This window comes from Palaemon carinicauda, chromosome 10 (assembly GCF_036898095.1).
Source record: "Palaemon carinicauda isolate YSFRI2023 chromosome 10, ASM3689809v2, whole genome shotgun sequence".
Classification (NCBI taxonomy): Eukaryota; Metazoa; Arthropoda; class Malacostraca; order Decapoda; family Palaemonidae; genus Palaemon; species Palaemon carinicauda.
The window spans coordinates 127,324,019-127,343,876 of record NC_090734.1 but is presented as its reverse complement, the minus strand read 5'-3'; the positions used below and the strand labels follow the sequence as shown (position 1 = coordinate 127,343,876).

General features: G+C 33.8%; 2 protein-coding genes across 2 annotated transcripts in view; one reads left to right on the top strand and one right to left on the bottom strand.

Annotated features, from left to right (window-relative positions):
* The window catches only part of LOC137648733 (uncharacterized), a 332,677-nt gene that overhangs the window by 193,447 nt on the left and 119,372 nt on the right, over positions 1-19,858 (bottom strand). The gene's annotated exons all lie outside the window — the stretch shown is intronic.
* Positions 7,767-19,858, top strand: part of LOC137648244 (mucin-2-like) — a 33,586-nt gene continuing 21,494 nt past the window's right edge. The window contains exons 1-3 of the mRNA XM_068381167.1: positions 7,767-7,850; positions 17,280-17,373; positions 17,971-18,081. Coding sequence (XP_068237268.1) covers positions 17,292-17,373; positions 17,971-18,081 — 193 coding nt within the window. The 5' untranslated portion in view covers positions 7,767-7,850; positions 17,280-17,291. The remainder of the gene's footprint in view (positions 7,851-17,279; positions 17,374-17,970; positions 18,082-19,858) is intronic.

Genomic DNA, 19,858 nt, shown 5'->3' with positions numbered 1-19,858 from the left:
GTAGTGTGGAAATTAGGGTGGCGGTTGCCAACCTGTGACCTCATTTCCACGTTCCTGGGTAGTGTGGAAATTAGGGTGGCAGTTGTCAACCTGTGACCTCATCTCCATAATCCTGGGTAGTGTGGAAATTAGGGTGGCGGTTGCCAACCTGTGACCTCATCTCCACGTTCCTGGGTAGTGTGGAAATTAAGGTGGCGGTTGCCAACCTGTGACCTCATCTCCACGTTCCTGGGTAGTGTGGAAATTAAGGTGGCGGTTGCCAACCTGTGACCTCATCTCCACGTTCCTGGGTAGTGTGGAAATCAGTTTAAACCGATTTTCTGTCATTGTTAGATATCTGCTGACCAAAGCACACATGTACTGAATTTTTCCATGTCAACAGGTATACTGGGGAGAGGGGACGTAAAGGAGGCGAGAACCGGCTGGATGCATTTGAATCACCTACCACCGAGTATAAATTGTTATCGATAACTTATGATCATTTTACAGTAAGCTGTTCCAGTAATTTAAAAGTCAGTGAGGGACTTACATTTCCTCTATTATGTAATTAGAAAGATTTAGAGTTCCATTGACTATGTCATTAAAGAGATTCACTCATTCACTTTGAAGAAGATTTCTGCTCATGTTTCTGTTAAAATTAACTTAGACAATAAATCCTCTTTATGATGTAAATGTCGTCTAATTTCCTGCCTCCCATCATTTATTATTTAATTGCCACAACTTAGTGACATGATTAACCACGATGTAAAGGTATCAAGCTAACACCCCCCCTAACTTGAAACTGGTTTCAGATTACCGGGGAGTTAGTTTGAAACCAGTTTCAAGCTACATCCCGTTTTCAAGTTAACCCCACCCCCCACCAAAATACAAATGACTACGCAAATATGTTTCATGCATCTATTACTGACTTCGCAGCAGTAGAAACTGTTTGTTTTCGTATTTAAGACAAAATATTGCGTATTAGTGAATTATATGACGCTTAGAAGCCACAGCATTTATTTAAGGTTTTGTGATAACGGTGAGCTAAAGATTTATTTGATTTAGTATGCATGTGATTGTTGAGAAGTATTTTTTTATTATTATCATCTCATATAGATTCCATTCATGTGCTCCAAGTGCATGGGCATCACACTGCAATATGCCTGGAGAAATTTGTAAAAAAATCACTCAGAATAAATGGTGTTTTTATTTTATCATTTATCCCAAAGTACATATAATTATTTATTTTTTGAATAGTGCATACTGTGATAGGGTTAATCCTGGAATTATATACATCAACACACCAGAGTTGTAGAATGATCTTACTAGATCTTACCACCCCGTACAAGATAATCAGATAAAACAAAGGGCGCTTGATTTTCGGCCCAAGGACGAGAAATGGACATTGTAACTATCGTCCTCTTTATGGTCATCCTGATGAATTGAGGAATGCTTGACTTGTTTGTCCTATAAAAATAAGTTGAACCAGAATCGAGTGGCAGCAAGGCCATCTCAAATACATATTACTGCAACAGTTAGAAAATTTCTTGGCGCCATGATATCAGCTGATCGGTTTCATTTAACTTTTTCCCATTTGCTCCTTAAACTGCGATATAGTGTGACGCTACAACACTTTCACTCGCTCTCATCGGCAGAAGGTTGGCGAAAACCTTGGACAAGAAATTGCTAGTGTGATTCTACCATAAGCCTAGTAAGCAGGTGTAAAAGCCATCCACCTGTCACCTGTTCCCACTCCTGGCTAGGTCTCGTGAATATCTTTCCTCTAATGATGGAATCACACTATTCACTTCTTGTACAAGGTTTTCACAAAACTTCAGCGATGATAGCAAGTGAATATGTTGAAGAGTCATACTACGATATCGCAGTTCGAGGAGCCAATGGGAAAAAGTTGAACGAAATCGATCAGCTGATATTATCATGGCACCAAGAAATTTTCTAACTGATGCACTAATATGTATTATCGGTATATTAGGTAAATTGAAGAATTCTACAACTACCACAGGATGAAAAATACAGTTTTATTATCTCTTGAGGCTTGTTGGACCCAAGATTGTCAAGTAAGAGCATGTCATCTTTGCAGCCGACATCTTGTGTGTTTACATCTGACGTCATGCTCGTGGGACAGTCGGGAAGCCAATATCTCTAGCAACAAACCATTATGTAGGTTTCATTGTAAATCAGAGGATTTTTAGGGTGGGCCGAGGAAAATAACTTTTGGCTTCAAGATACAGCCATCTTGAGACACAATCAATGTGAGATTAACCATGCAAGTTAAAAGTTATAAGTGGCCACTTTTCCCCATTAGATTGATATCTTTTATTTTTTATCACTGTCTACCTTGAATTTTCAGGCATCTTTGCATGGGGAACTGGTTTTAAATTTATCAGTTTGTATTGTGTATCTTTACTTATGTTGGATTTCATTCCATATAGAACTGACCACGTGTTGGACCTTTAACTTTTATTCAAAAGTTTGAGATAATCACATGGTCTAGAGTGTCTGGAAGTAACTGACTAGCCCATTTCGCTCGGTATTATCATTTATTGCATTTTCTTAACAAAGTCTTTTGTTCCAACTTTGAATATTTGAGATAAATGTTCAGATGGCCATTCAAGAATTAATGTACATTTTCGGGAATAAAATTATTATTATTATTATTATTATTATTATTATTATTATTATTATTATTATTATTATTATTATTATTATTACTTGCTAAGCTACAATCCTAGTTGGAAAAACATGATGCTATAAGCCAAAAGGCTCCAACATGGAAAAAATAGCTCACTGAGGAAAGGAAATAAGGAAATAAATAAACTATGATTAAGACAAAATATTTCAGGAACAGTAAAAACATTGAAATAAATCTTTCATATACACATTATAAAACTTTAAAAAACAAGAGGAAGGGAAACAAGATAGAACAGTGTGCCCAAGTGTACCCTCATGCAAGAGAACTCAAACTCAAGGGAGTGGAAGACCATGGTACAGAGGCAGTGGCACTACCCAAGACTAAAGAACAATCGTTTGATTTTGGAGTGTCCTTCTCCTAGATGAGCTGCTGACCATAGGCAAAGAGTATCTTTTACCCTTACCATGAGGAAAGTAGCCAGTGAACAATTACAGTGCAGTAGTTAACCTCTTAATCGATAAAGAATAGTTTGGTAATCTTAGTGTTGTCAAGTGTATGAGGACAGAGGAGAATGCAGAAAGAATAGGACACACTATCCAGTGTATGTGTAGGCAAAATAAAAATGAGCCGTAACCAGAGGGAAGGATCCAATGAAGTATTGTCTGGCCAGTCAAAGGACCCCATAACACTCTAGCGGTAGTATCTCAACAGGAAGCTGGTGGCTATTAGATAGATCTAGTTCAAATCACGTCCTTTTATCCTTTTATTGATTTACCCGTTTGTTGAGAGTAAAGAGACAATATGAAGATGTTTAAGTATATTGGGATCTATCCCTCAGAGTGAGTTTAAAATGATTACCTGCTCCAGGCATATCATTGAAGAATGCTAGTTAAATAATGGTGACGCTGCTATTGCACGGGAGAGTACTTTTGAACATATTAAGGTGTACAGATCCTCATTCTGAATTTAAGCCAGTATGTAGAATTCAGAGAAAATTAACATATAAACCATTGGTTTATTTCCTTCTCTTCACGATATAATTCAATCAACTGTCCAGCACAGCAGTGGGGTGTACTATTCCAGAGCTGACATTGCTCCTGAGCACTATAGTGGTACTTGTAAATCCAGTACTTTAAATCAATTATCTGGACAATAAAATCTGCGTGTATGGTTTATTCAAACTACAGCATATCGATACAGTTCTCTTGCTTGAGGGTACAATCGGGCACACTATTGTTTTATATTTATCTTCTTGTTTTGTTAAAGTTTTTATAGTTTATATAGGAAATATTTTTAAATGCTGTTACTGTTCTTAAGATATTTTCTTCTTCCTTGTTTCCTTTCCTCTCTGCGCTATTTTCCCTGTTGGGGCCCCTGGGCTTATAGCATCCTGCTTTTTCAACTAGGGTTGTAGCTTAGCAAGTAATAATAATAATAATGGCGTGCCAAGTCACGGCGCCCATTTCCCCCAAGGAATGATTGTGGTGTGGAGCTTATCATAAAATTAATTTCCCCCACCACCAAATTTTCCACAATTACCATCATAAATAGATTGCAATCCTCAAAAGCACTTCACACATTCACGGCAGTCACTGGGCAACTGAAGAGGATCTTTATGATCTTTATAAAGTAGGTGAAGTATGAAAACATCTTGAATTTTATTTATTACGAAGATGTCATTAGTTTTAATTGGTTCAAAACTTAGATAATGATCAAATCATGCCAAAAATAGAGGGTCCCAAAAGAGTTTGATAAAAGAGTATATCAATAAGTCATTTCAACCTCACAAATAACTTAAAACACTGATACAAAGTTAAATTTTCTCCCCCTGTCCCTATATATTCCAACAAAATATCCCAACGTGAAATCATTTTCTACGTTGACAGATAAAGAGAACGCTTTACGTCAGACAAGAGTAACACCTATTATGTAGGGAAAGGCAGGCGGCAGCTTTACCATATTCAGACATCATCATGTTCCCCAATAGCAGAAAGGGAGGAGTGGGAATCTTTCAAAAGGTCATATTTAGCACCAACCAGCTTCAAGTTATATATTCTAGGCTACACCTATAGTCAATTCTTTTAGTGAGCCAGATTTGCACCGACTCGCAGGGGTGCCCTTTTAGCTCGGAAATGTTTCCTGATCGCTGATTGGTTGGACAAGATAATTCTAACCAATCAGATAGCAGGAAATTTTTCCGAGCTGAAAGGGCACCGCTGCGAGTCTGAGCAAATGTGTCTCATTAAAAAAAATTGACTATAGTCGCTTTCGTACTAAACTAGACAAGTCAGAAGTTTTAATCACTGAAAGCAAGGAGGATGAATAATTAAATGGGAATATTAAAAATTGAGAGATCAACAGAGGAGTAACTGAAAATATCATGTATGTTTGGGAAAATGGTACAATGAAACCATCATAAATTGAGTAAAATGTGTATTATTTTGATTACCAATAATTAACTCAGTGACTTGCTCGCATCCCCTGATTAAGAGCCGAAGTAAGAGGTTGGGTTTAGAATAGTTCTCGTTAAATGTAAATTAATTACCCAGTTTTTTTTTTTTAGTGTACGTAAAGAAACTTTTAGATATTCAGTATTCACATCTATCAACGCCTTGTAGGTAGGTATTATTTTCAAAGCTCTGAGATATTCTTGTGTGTATCAGATTTATGTATTAAAAGAAAAAAAGGAAAAAGTGAATTTCATGAAGCGTGAAAGATGGAAACGTGTCATGGGGAGGTAGGGGTTACTGACTATAAATACAAATTATAACATAAAACTATAGTAATCCAAACCATTTTGCCCACAGTAGAAACATAAATAAGAATAGAGAGATAGAAACAAAAGAACTGGAAAGTATAGTATTCAAAATAATGATGGGAATGCTAAAGAAAACAAACTTGGAACACTATTGGGGACTAATAGCAGAAACAGGGATAGGACTAATAGAAGAGGGATTGGATATAAAAATATTATGCTATAAAACAATAGTGTTACAATAGAAGGAAAAAGATTAGAGCAAGAGACTGTAAATGATCAAATAAGAGAACATTATAGGAACTGCTGGGGTAAAAATTTGATAGAAAAGTATATAAGGTATTACATAAAGGTGGAAGAAGTAAAAAACATATTCAAAAGACAAACTTGAGAAGGAAATACAGTAAAATATAGTCAAAGAAACAAGAAGGAATGTAGCTATAAAACAGAAGGAGATGACGAATTCAGATTCATCAGACATGGACAATGTATTATAACCTAGAGGGATTTACCTTAAATTAAGAGAGGGGAAAATAATATTGACATTAAATGTATTTAACAGTATAAGTATAAAGATTAAACTGTTAAATACATTTAATGTCAATATTATTGGATATAAGAATCATGTTAAAAATATTTTCACAAATCAGTATGTTTCTAACTTAAAAACATATTTAGAAAAATAATAACATAAAAATGTAATTTTATCATACATTAGATGTTATAATGTATATACAAAAATGTAAAATATAATTTGTTAAGGAAATATTTCTTTATAAAAGGAAAAAAATGTATGTTAAGAAAATGTAATTGTATTTTCATAATAAAAGAAAAAAAAAATTAAGAGAGGGTATCATAATGGTGAAGACTAAACTTAACATGCTATAATTGAAGAGTAATTCTAAAAGAACAAATGAAGATAACTTAGCAGTGAGTTATGGCGGTTATTTGAGGAAAAGACAAAGCATATAATTATCTATTTGCAGGAGGCTCGAAGGACTAACCAAAATCAGTCATAAAGACCAATAGGATGTCCAACAAGGGAAGCAGCTCAATGAATAATAACTGCAATATGTACATACAGTAAGAGCAGTATATTATTATTATTATTATTATTATTATTATTTGCTAGGTTACAACCCAAGTTGGAAAAGCAGGATGCTATAAGCCCTGAGGCTCCAACTGGGAAAATAGCTCAGTGATGAAAGGAAACAAGGAAAAATAGAATATTTCAAGAACAATAATATTAAAATAAATATAACCTAAATAAACTATGTAAACCTTAGCAAAACAGGAGAAAGAGAAATTAGATAGTGTGCACGAGTGTACCCTCAAGCAAGAGAACTCTAACCCAAGACAGTGGAAGGCCATAGTACAGAGGCTATGCCACTCCCCCAGACTAGAGAACAATGGTTTAATTTTGCAGTGGCCTTCTCCTAGAAGAGCTGCTTACCATAGCTAAAGAGTCTCTTCTACCCTTACCAAAAGGAAAGTAGCCACTGAACAATTACAGTGCAGTAGTTAACCCTATGAGAGAAGAACTGTTTGGTAATCTCAGAGTTGTCAGGTGTATGGGGACAGAGGAGAATATGTAAAGAATAGGCCAGACTATTCGGTGTATGTGTAGGCAAAGGGAAAATAAACCGTAACCAGAGAGAAGGATCCAATGTAGTACTGTCTGGCCAGTCAAAGACCCCATAACTCTCTAGCAGTAGTATCTCAATGGGTGGCTGGTGCCCTGGCCAAGTTAGGTTGCAGCTAGTAATGATAAACTATTCGTTGGTATCAGTCTTTTTGAACACTGGATTGAGCATCCTGGATTCAGTACTACATGGATTATTCACTGAGAATTCCAAAAGCATTTTCTCCTGAACAAATATAGAAATTTTCTAAACTAAATTTTGGGTAGACAACAGTATATTTAGCAGAATCAATATTATTGCCCTAAGCATAACGTTAAAAGGCAGGTGAGCCATTGTTCACAAGTGTTAGAAAGGTTAAAGATCAAATTTAAATGTCATATATCCGTGTTATGATGAGTAGGCGTGGAACTAATTGAGATACTAAACACGATACAAAACACGAACAATGACCATAGAATAAGATTATATTAGAATTATTAGAATATTAAAAGGAAAATATAATTTTCACTTAAATGCTTCTATCACGACAACGGTTAACGGTTCTTATTTGTACAAAAAGAACATTATTCCAGTGACTAAGAGTGATTTACTTATGGTAATAAATCATTATCACCCCGCACAGATGTTTCCCTAAGCCCACTTCTGTATTCTGAGTACTGGTTAATTACCAAAGGTCCTTGGTGTACCAATGTATTGTATATAGTTTTATTGACGGTGTCTGTCCAGTGAAGAAGATAACGGCTTCCGATGATATTGGAGTTGTAACAGTCCGGTTAGCTGAACTTAGCTAGTGTCATCTCTGCTCAACTGGGAGTAAAAGGTAAGTATTTCTCCAGGTTTTATCAGTTCTTATTTTAGCGAGATTTAGTTAAAGGCAAGAACTTCTCCTGGTTTTATCAGATCTTCGTTTAGCGAGATCGAGTTAAAGGCAAGAACTTCTCCTGGTTTTATCAGTTCTTCGTTTAGTGAGATTGAGTTAAAGGCAAGACCTTCTCCAGGTTTTATCAGTTCTTCGTTTAGTGAGACTGCGTTAAAGGCAAGAACTTCTCCAGGTTTTATCAGTTCTTCGTTTAGTGAGATTGAGTTAAAGGCAAGACCTTCTCCAGGTTTTATCAGTTCTTCGTTTAGTGAGACTGCGTTAAAGGCAAGAACTTCTCCAGGTTTTATCAGTTCTTCGTTTAGTGAGATTGAGTTAAAGGCAAGACCTTCTCCAGGTTTTATCAGTTCTTCGTTTAGTGAGACTGCGTTAAAGGCAAGAACTTCTCCAGGTTTTATCAGTTCTTCGTTTAGTGAGATTGAGTTAAAGGCAAGACCTTCTCCAGGTTTTATCAGTTCTTCGTTTAGTGAGACTGCATTAAAGGCAAGAACTTCTCCAGGTTTTATCAGTTCTTCGTTTAGTGAGATTGAGTTAAAGGCAAGACCTTCTCCAGGTTTTATCAGTTCTTCGTTTAGTGAGACTGCGTTAAAGGCAAGAACTTCTCCAGGTTTTATCAGTTCCTCGTTTAGTGAGATTAAGTTAAAGACAGGAACTTCTCCAGGTTTTATCAGTTCTTATTTTAGCGAGATTTAGTTAAAGGCAAGAACTTCTCCTGGTTTTATCAGATCTTCGTTTAGCGAGATCGAGTTAAAGGCAAGAACTTCTCCTGGTTTTATCAGTTCTTCGTTTAGTGAGATTGAGTTAAAGGCAAGACCTTCTCCAGGTTTTATCAGTTCTTCGTTTAGTGAGACTGCGTTAAAGGCAAGAACTTCTCCAGGTTTTATCAGTTCTTCGTTTAGTGAGATTGAGTTAAAGGCAAGACCTTCTCCAGGTTTTATCAGTTCTTCGTTTAGTGAGACTGCGTTAAAGGCAAGAACTTCTCCAGGTTTTATCAGTTCTTCGTTTAGTGAGATTGAGTTAAAGGCAAGACCTTCTCCAGGTTTTATCAGTTCTTCGTTTAGTGAGACTGCGTTAAAGGCAAGAACTTCTCCAGGTTTTATCAGTTCTTCGTTTAGTGAGATTGAGTTAAAGGCAAGACCTTCTCCAGGTTTTATCAGTTCTTCGTTTAGTGAGACTGCGTTAAAGGCAAGAACTTCTCCAGGTTTTATCAGTTCTTCGTTTAGTGAGATTGAGTTAAAGGCAAGACCTTCTCCAGGTTTTATCAGTTCTTCGTTTAGTGAGACTGCGTTAAAGGCAAGAACTTCTCCAGGTTTTATCAGTTCCTCGTTTAGTGAGATTAAGTTAAAGACAGGAACTTCTCCAGGTTTTATCAGTTCTTATTTTAGCGAGATTTAGTTAAAGGCAAGAACTTCTGGTTTTATCAGATCTTCGTTTAGTGAGATCAAGTTAAAGACAAGAACTTCTGGTTTTATCAGTTCTTCGTTTAGTGAGATTGAGTTAAAGGCAAGACCTTCTCCTGGTTTTATCAGTTCTTCATTTAGTGAGATTAAGTTAAAGGCAAGAACTTCTGGTTTTATCAGTTCTTCGTTTAGCGAGATTATGGAAATTAAAAGATTTCCCAAGGGGATCATTTGGAATATGTCAACCACCAAAGCTTAAGTGTTTTTTAAGGACACTAAGCTTCTTCCTGCTATAGTATTAAGGCGAGATTCTAATTTTTTCCACTTGCACTTCAACAATAATTTTCAGTTATACTTAAGAGAGATAGTCTGGTGGTTCAAAACTCAATAAACATAGGACTCTATAAAATGGGAATTGAAGATTTTTTTTCAGTGTCAGCTCCATTTTCCATTTAATTTGAGTTTTACATGAAAATCTAACATGACTAACAAAAGGAATGTTATTCTTGTAGATTACGAGCCACTGTGGTCAGTCTCAGGCTCTTGCAGCATTGCAACTAATTTCTAGCAATAAATTTGAATACGGAAGAGTTTATAAAAGATTGGTATGGACCCCCGAGCAGCAACCCCATTCTCTCTTTCGGAAGCCTTGAAGGGAACAGTAATATCTGCCATGACAATCCTTAAAGTTTTTGTATGCAAATAATTCCATTGAAGTAACAATGTATTCAGTAATAACTGAACTTTTGAAATCTGGAATGATAACTTTCCTAACATCAACGTCATTAGACCACTGATACAAAATAACTTTCGGTAAAATGACTTCCTTTGCGTAAGAGATGAAGACGGTGCAGATATGAACTATTGAAATATCAATCGAAAAATGTAAGAAATGCATAAAAAACTCTTAGATAAAGCAGTGTCCTTGTAACGACATTACTAGATTTAGCATGTATTGAACTAACATGGGATATAGGTGGGAGGGGAGGAGAATCACCTTTTTCATTTATGGACAAAATAAGGAATATGATTACCCAAAAAGTGAAGCTATTGAAATAAAGGACTGCAACCTTAAACACGTGATCACATTCTGGGAAGATGTAAATTTTTAATACAGGAATTTAAATATAAAGATTCTCAAAACAATTATTATGAAATGTATGTGAAGAGCTGATATATAAGAACGAACAACAATCATCAAAATTGCACTGACATCAAATTAAATGATATTGGAATCAGAGTATTAGTGCAATTGAAATTTACAATCAAATCAATATGAGGAAGGGTTCAATTACAGCAGGTATAAGAAAGGCACAGACCTACTATAGATCATGACAAAACCCTCAACTGAAAGGAGTTTGATCCAACCCCAAAATAAAGAGATGACCGTAGACCCAAAATGGGATTGAAAATTACTAAAATCTGATATATCTAGAAAAACATCAAAATCAATTTTCTAAATTATGACTTGTTAATTATTTTTCATAAAACAATTAAAGGGAAACGATAAAAAGTCTTTTAGAAATCTAAACAGTTCAACAGAAAATAGACAAAAGCTCAGATTAAAAAATACTGCATATATATATATATATATATATATATATATATATATATATATATATATATATATATATATATATATATATTTATTTATGTGTGTGTAAATATATATAATATATATGCAAATATATATATGTAAATATATATATATATATATATATATATGTATTTATATACGTGTGTAAATATATATAATATATATGCAAATATATATATGTAAATATATATATATATATATATATATATATGTAAATAAATAAACATATATATATATGTAAATAAATATATATATATATATATATATATATATATATATATATATTATACATATATATATATAAATATATATATATACATATATAATATATAAACACATATATACACATACATATACATATATATAATATATATAAACATACACACACACACACACACACATATATATATATATATATATATATATATATATATATATATATATATATATTATATTATATAATATTAGTATTAAACCCCTTCCCAAAAAAATACAATTCTAGAATATAAACATAACGATACCTGCCACATTTATTCTCTGACCATTTATTTGTACATCTCTACAGCTTTCTGCTATCACAAACAATCTCTTCTTTTTCTGCTAATTCATGCAATCACTGACCTTCACCTTTGCCTCACTAAATGTTAAAACGTCTAGTTTACTCAACAATAAGAGATCATCTATCATAATTTTTTTCCCTTCTGCACTGTATTCGACCTCATTAAAAAAAAAAACCAAGAATTGCAATTTGAATCTTTCTCTTCCTTGAAGGCACATTCGGGAACACTATTCTATCTTATTTATCTTCCTCTTATTTTGTTAAAGTTTTTATAGTTTATATAGGAAATATTTGTTTTAATGTTGTTACTGTTTTTAAAATATTTCATTTTAATTAGTAATTACTTCTCTTGTTTCCTTTTTTTCTTTCCTCACTGGGCTATTTTCCGTGTTGGAGCCCTTGGCTTATAGTATCCTGCTTTTCTAACTAGGGTTGTAGCTTGGCAAGTAGTAATAATAATGATGATGATAATATTAATAATAATAATAATAATAATAATAATAATAATATTTTTGTGGGCAAGGGATACTTACTAGCTTTAACACAACACGGAGTCCGGAAGGGGCTACCATTCTATTTTCTTGGCACCTCACAACAGTGAAAAAGCAGGACTGCTAATTAGCACAGTAGAATACGCTGATTTTCTATTTACGAGCCTTTCGTACCACCAGTAGCAGAAGCAATAAGGGGAGGAAGGATGATGAAGTATCTTGAAAAAACAAAAAGTGGGTTTTAAACTATATGCAGATGATACTCAGTTTTACCTCTCAATTTCAACAACACAAGATACAGGGAAGAAAATTGATGAGATAATGACTGAAATAAAAACATGGATGCAGAGGAAAAAGCTCAAATTAAATGATGATAAAACAGAATGTATGTTTTTCGGCACAAGGGTGGCTTTGAAGAATTACCAGTTAATTCAAAGTATAAAAATTGGTGATGCTGATGTTGGGATTGTGCCTGTTGTGAAAAATTTGGGTGTACTGATAGACTGTAATTTGTCAATGAAGGACCAAATTGTGAACACAGTGAAAGTGTGTAACTATCACCTGAGAAACATAGCATTTATTAGAAAATATTTAACAGAGGGCAGTACAAAAATTTTAGTGGTGAGTCATGTAATATCAAGGCTTGATTATTGCAATTCTCTGTACTACAAATTGCCCAATACACTACTAAGGAAGCTTCAAAATGTGCAAAACCGGGCGGCTAGACTGATAAAAGGCATTAAATTTCGGGAGAGAATAACTCCTGCACTGATCGATCTACATTGGTTACCTGTTAAGGCTAGGATTGAATTTAAAATTTGCTTGTTGACTCACAAAGCACTTACAGGTGATAAGCCTAAATATCTTCGTGATTGCTTGATCCCCTACCCTGAAGCTACCAGCGCCACTGTAAGAGTTAGACATGCAGATGACCCACATAGACTATTCGAAATTAGTGTGAATCATGCAATAGGAGGAAGAACGTTCAGTTATGCTGCACCGAGACTCTTTAACGACCTTCCACTCGATGTCAAGAATAGCACAAATGTGGCTGCCTTCAAGAAAAACCTGAAGACTTATCTTTTTAGAAAGTGTTATAATAGTGACCTGAAAACTATTAAGCCTGAATACAAATGCTAGCAAAATAACTGATAACGATACAGAGCAAAATATTAACTGGAAAGGAATTATTTTTTCATACACCAAGGCCCGCCTGAACAGACCTTTAGTGTTTGATGGAGGGCGAGAAATAAACCTCTAAAAGTAAAAGTAAGTAAGTAAGACATAATTCCAAGTAAATTAATCTACTGCAAACGTCAACAGTATAAGAACATTCACCTTAAGGTAATTGGTCATCTGGACTGGACCAATCTGTAATAAAGCTAAAGGTCATCAGCTGAGTCTCATAGATTATCATCAGTAACATTTAATATCAGAACGTGTAGTTATGTACCTGTGACACGCAAGTACCCATATAAGTGTGTAATGATTTTTGTTTTCGTGTGTAGTGCTGTCTTTATCTTTATTTATTTATTTTTTATTTTTTTTTTTTTGGGGGGGGGCAGAGTTGCGCACCTAACTAGCATTAAATGAAAGTGTGTGCAGGATTACTGACGTACATATATGCATGCACAAACTAGCAGTAGTGTATATATATACAAAGTATATATATGAGTATATATCCTCATCATTATCATCTCCGACGCATATTAACGGAAAAGGCCTCTATTAGATTTCGTCAGTCGTCCCTATCTTGAACTTTTAAATCAATTCTTCTCCATTCATCATCTACTTCACACTTCATAGTCCTCAGCTCAGCAATGTTATATATATATATATATATATATATATATATATATATATATATATATATATATATATATATATTACATATATATATACATATATATATATATATATATATATATATATATATATATATACATCATCATCAAGCCGTGACTAGTCCACTGCAGGACAAAGGCCTCACACATATCCATATCCTTCCAATCCCGTCTGTTTATGGTCTTTCTATGCAAGTATATACCTGCAAATTTTCTTAGCTTCTCAATCCATCATCTTCTCTTCCTTCCCTTGCTTCATTCGCAGCTGCTAGGGACCCATTCTATTATTTTTACTGCCGATCTTTTATCTGTCATTCTCATTACATGTCCTGCCCTTGTTTATTTCTTTTTCTTACATGCTGTTAGAATATCCTCTATAGTTTTCTATCGTATCCATGCTGCTCTTTTTCTGCCACTTAGTGCTATTCCCATCATTATTCTTTTCATAGCATCTTCGAGTTGTAACTATACTCATTTATTTTTAATGAGGCGCATTTGCACCGACTCGCAGCGGTGCCCCTTTAGCTCGGAAAAAGTTTCCTGCTACCTGATTAGTTAGAATTATCTTGTCCAACCAATCAGCGAGCAGGAAACGTTTCCGAGCTAAAAGGGCACGCCTGCAAGTCGGTGCAAATCTGCCTCGCTAAAAAGAATTGACTATAGCTTATATTCTAAAGCTTTAGTAAGGCCCGAAGTTTCTTATACACAAGTTAACACTGGTAGGACCATCTGATTAAATATTTTACTTTTCAAAATCTCATTGTGTTTACCAAAAGTTCTCTGTTCCGTGATTATCCCTCTTTTTATTTCGGTTTCGTGTCCTCGGGAAACACTGTATATCCTAAATACATATGTTCACTAACAATCTCTTGCGGTTCGTCCATAACCCTTAATTGGAGTCTCTGCATACGATCTTTGTTTTATTCATATTCATTATCAGTCCTACAGTTCTGCTGTCTCTTTTGAAATATATCATATTTTGCAATTCTTCCCACAATTCACTAAACATAACTATGACTACAACAAATCTTAAGTTGTTGATGTATTACCCATTTTTACAGTTTCCCAATCTAAATTTTTACAGTTTCCCAATCTAAATTCTTAAAAACCTATAGGCACACATGTGAATAATTTAGGAGAGAGGGGTCTCCCAGTCTAAATCCTTTCCTAAATTGGGATATTCTCACTATTTTTTATGTAGTTTTAGGATTGTTGTACTTCATTTATAGATATATTCAAGTGTTCTAACATAAGATTAATCTATTCCTTGTCATTGAAGGGCTTTCATTATTGCTGAGGTTTTGACAGAGTAAAAAGCTTCCTCATAGTCTGCAAATGTCATACATAGTGGTTTGTCATATTGTTAATTTGCCATTTACTGGTTAATTGCATGGATATGGTCAGTTGTTGAATACCCACTTCTAAATCCTGCCTGCTCTCTTAGTTGATTAAAGTCTAGCTGTCTTTCTATTCGGCTGAACGTGATCTTTGTAAATATTTTTTATAGTATTGAGTAAACTTATTGGGTGATAATTTTTCAGGTCTTTTATGTCTCCCTTTTTATGAACTAGTATAATGAAATTTTCCAAGCTGCAGACATTTTGTGTAAATTTCAGTGAGTTTTACTACTATGAAATCTCCTCCATCTATTATCAAATAAATTGTTAGCCCATCTTCACATAGTTCTTTGCCTCTTTTTATGCCTTTTAATACTTTACTTCTCCTACTGTTACGTTTGGTAGCGGCTAAGGTGTTTCATTTTCTTATTGGCAAAGTTATTTCTTATATTACTAATGTTAATTGTATAGAAATCCTCCGCAATTTCTTTCACGCCATCTCTTTCGTTGATAATATTTCCAATTTCATTCGTTAAGGCAAACATTTGTTGCCACCCTGTTCCAAAACTTCTTTTCATCGTGTTGATGCTTCTTCCTTTTTTTGATGTCTGTTCCAAAACTTCTTTTCATCGTGTTGATGCTTCTTCCTTTTTTTGATGTCTGTTCCAAAACTTCTTTTCATCGTGTTAATTCTTCTTCCTTTCTTTAATGTCTGTTAATTTTTGTCTGATTGTGTTTACGAATATCTTGGATTTTAGTTTGTTTATTATTTTGGATAGTTCTACTATATTTATTCATCTCTCTTGGTTTTCTGCCAGTTTTCTTTGATCTTGTTTAAAAACTTTTCCATTGATCTCTTGTGCTGATTCCAATTAAAAAACTTCTTAACTTAACGTTCATTTCTTCTTCGCTTGCTTCCATTTCATCATATAGCTGGGAATACATATTTTGCATAGCTAAACTACACTCATCAGATTTTCCTCTTATTACAGGAGTGTTTATTTTCTTTCTAAAAATTAGTTTCTCTTACTTTTCTTTAACATACACAAATTTTGCTTCTCACCGTCCTATGGTCGCTAGACTTTCACTTGTTTAACACTGTTAAATCCTTCACTAAATGAAGCTTTACACTGAGAATAAAATATTATTCATATACAAACAAACACACACACACACATATATATATATACAGTATATATATATATATATATATATATATATATATATATATATATATATATATACACAGTATATACACGGTTTTATATATGTACACACACACAATATATATATATATATATATATATATATATATATATATATATATATATATATACGGTTTTATATGTGTACACACTATATATATATATATGTATATATATATATATATATATATATATATATATAAGGTTTTATATATGTACACACACACACTATATATATATATATATATATATATACATATATGTATATATATATATATATATATACACACACACATATATATATATATAAATATATATACATATATATTTTATATATGTATATATGATTTATGGTGTGTATCTTTTATAGTATTTTCTTTAAAATGGTTGATTTGTGTAAATGTTTATACTTTCCTGAGGCTGAGCTATAAAGATGTATATACTCCAGTAGATCTACTCTTACTCAAATGTCTGTTTAAACGAGAAATGCAGAAAATATGTGAACAGAAGACAAATTACTTGGTTTCTAAGAAATCATTGATAGAAAAAAAAAATATGAACAATAATGTGTGTTGAAAAATGCCCCAGGAAGCCTCTGATACAACAAATGAAATATAAAAAAAAATATATATATATATTTATTCACTTCCAGACCTGCCATCAATAAAATCATCTTTTTCTTATTTTCAATATTTCGTGATTTGCATAGCCTACATGTTTCAGGATCAAAGATTAAATAGTTTCAGTAAATTATAAGAAAAAATCACCACTTCTGAACTGTAACAGTAACCGAGATCTGCACTTATACAAGCACACTAAAAGATCACATTGATGTTACACGACGCACGAAAGATTGAGCGGAAATTAAAAAGGACAAATTTAAAATACCTGTCAATTCTTCAGTATCTCCTGCTGACGTTTGATATTCTCTCATTTCAGAAAATAACCAGCATGATGAATAGAAGGCTTCTCCTCATCTTCTTCCTGAACCACATCCTTATCTCGCAAGGGAGACATGCCAGAGAAGCTGCAGGTTAGTTAGGCCCTTTTCTTTTCGTGGTGGACGACGATGAAGACTTGAAGGGGACTTAAATGGGCTTCAAACCCAAGCTGATGAAAGGGAAAGAATACTACAGGAACCAAATAAACAATAGAAGCAGAAAGACAATTACAGTTGTTCTTCGCTTGAAGTTCACGCATGAGCAGCAGAGACAAAGGACACAATAATGTACTAGATAATGACTATAAATATGACCAGCGCTAAAGTCTCTTCTTCCCTAAAGCTAATACCTCAGTGGACAGACCAATAGGCCTTTCAAAAACTCCCCTCGTTAGCTAGCAAAGACTATGGTGATGCACACAATATAAAAATCGTGGTAAAAATCGTGATTCAGTGGGCTTGAGCTCATGACCCAGAGACTGCAAGTTAAGATACATTTCCCATAGTCTACCAAAACTCTTTGGGAATGTTTAAAACCAGTCGCCAACGAGACGTACCAGAGTAATGTCTCCCCTGGTCTGTGAATATAGAAATGTTTCCTTTGTCTTGTTTAAGTAATGTGTCTTTTGATCTAGGCTACACGTTATCTAATACTGTATATCCCATTTGATTAATATTGGTCTATTTCAGGGTGTGAATTCAATGGAAACGTTTTTAGAAATGGCCAAAAATTACCAGGATGTCTCAGTGTGTACTGCAGCCTCGGAAAGTGGGTGCAACGCGCAAAAATCAACCCAGAATGTTAGTATGACTTCTAGTACAGTACGATAATGACACAGTTTTACACCGATTCTGTACAGTTCCTCTATCTACCTCTGTATTCGTCACTATATATCATCATCAGCAGCCGTTGCTAGTCCACTACATGAAAAAGGCCTCAAACATGACCTTCCACTCCCGTCTGTTGAAGGTCTCTCAATGCCAATATATATCCACAAAATTTTCTTAACCCGTGAATCCACCATCTTCTCTTCCTTTCTCTGCCTCGTTTGCAATCTCTAAATACCCATTCTGTTAGTCTATTATCTATCATTCTCATTATATGTCCTGCCCATGTCCATTTATTTTTCTTGCATGTTGGTAAAATATCATCTACTTTAGTTGCTCTCAATATGTTTCTCATTTTTTGTCTCCTGGTGTTATTTCCATAATTATTTTTTCAATTGATTTTTGAGTTGTAACTAGCATAAGTTCTATGGAATTTTACTTTGCATAATCTCATTTCGTTTACTAACAACTCTCCATCCCATGCGTATCCTTCTTTTAATTTCGGTCTCATGTCCTCGGGAAAGACTTACTGTTTGTCTTAAGTACATATATTCATTAACAATTGCTAAGATGCTCGTCCATAACCTTCATTTGTTGTCTCTGCATTTTTAATGAACGTTATCTTTAGTTTTTTCATATTCATTCTTAGACGTACACTTCTGCTTTCTCTACCCTTCTATTAATTTATGCAATTCCTCTCATGATTCACTAAAAAGAACTTCATCTGCAAATCTTAAGTTGTTAAGGTATTCCCCATTGTCCTACATTTTCCTAATCTAAATTCTTAAAATCTTCTAGGCATGCTGTGAATAATTTAGGAGTGATGGGGTCTCACTGTCTAACTCCTTTCTCAATTGGAACTTTCTCACTATATTTATGTTGTTGTAGGATAGCTGTAATTCCCATATGGATACCATCAAGTGTTTTAACATGATTCATTTACTCCGTGTCTTTGAAGTGCTTTTGTTACACCTGAAGTCTTGACAGAATCCATAGCTTTCTCATAATCTAAATGCCATACTCTATTGATTTCTCTTAGCTTACTAATTACATGGATATGGCCAGTTGTTGAATACTCACTTCTAAATACTGCCTGCTCTTTTGACTAATTCAAGTCTAAATATCTTTCCATTTGGTCTAATATGATCATTGTAATAATTCCATATATTAATGAGTAAAATTATTGGGCAGTAATTTATCAGATCTTTTGTGGCTCCCTTTTCGTGAATTAGTATGATAATTTTTTCCATACATTTTGTGTAGTTCAGCGCGAATTACTACGATGAAATTTTATCCATCCATTATTAAATCAATTGCTAGGTTATATTCTGTTGCTTTGCCTCTTTTCATGCATTTTAATTTCTTTACTTCTCCTACTGTTACTATTGGTACAGGCTCAGGTGTTTTTATAGGCCAAGTTATTTCTTATATCACTATTGTAGAGTACTGTATTGAAATCCTCTGCATTTTTTCTCACTTCATCTCTTGTTAATAATATTTCCAATTTTATCATTAAAAAGGTATTTGCTGTCGTTAGTGCATATTCCTTTATTTAGTGTTTCCTCAATTTTGATATAGTTTTCAGGAATGTCTTGGTTTTTAGTTTGTTTATTATTTTGGATAGTTTTACTAATTCTATTTCATCTCTCTTAGATATTACCCTGATTTCCAATCTTGTCTTTATTAGGTATTGATTTTCGGATAGTTTTCCTTGATCTTATTTAGGAGCTTTTCCAACTATCTCTTATGC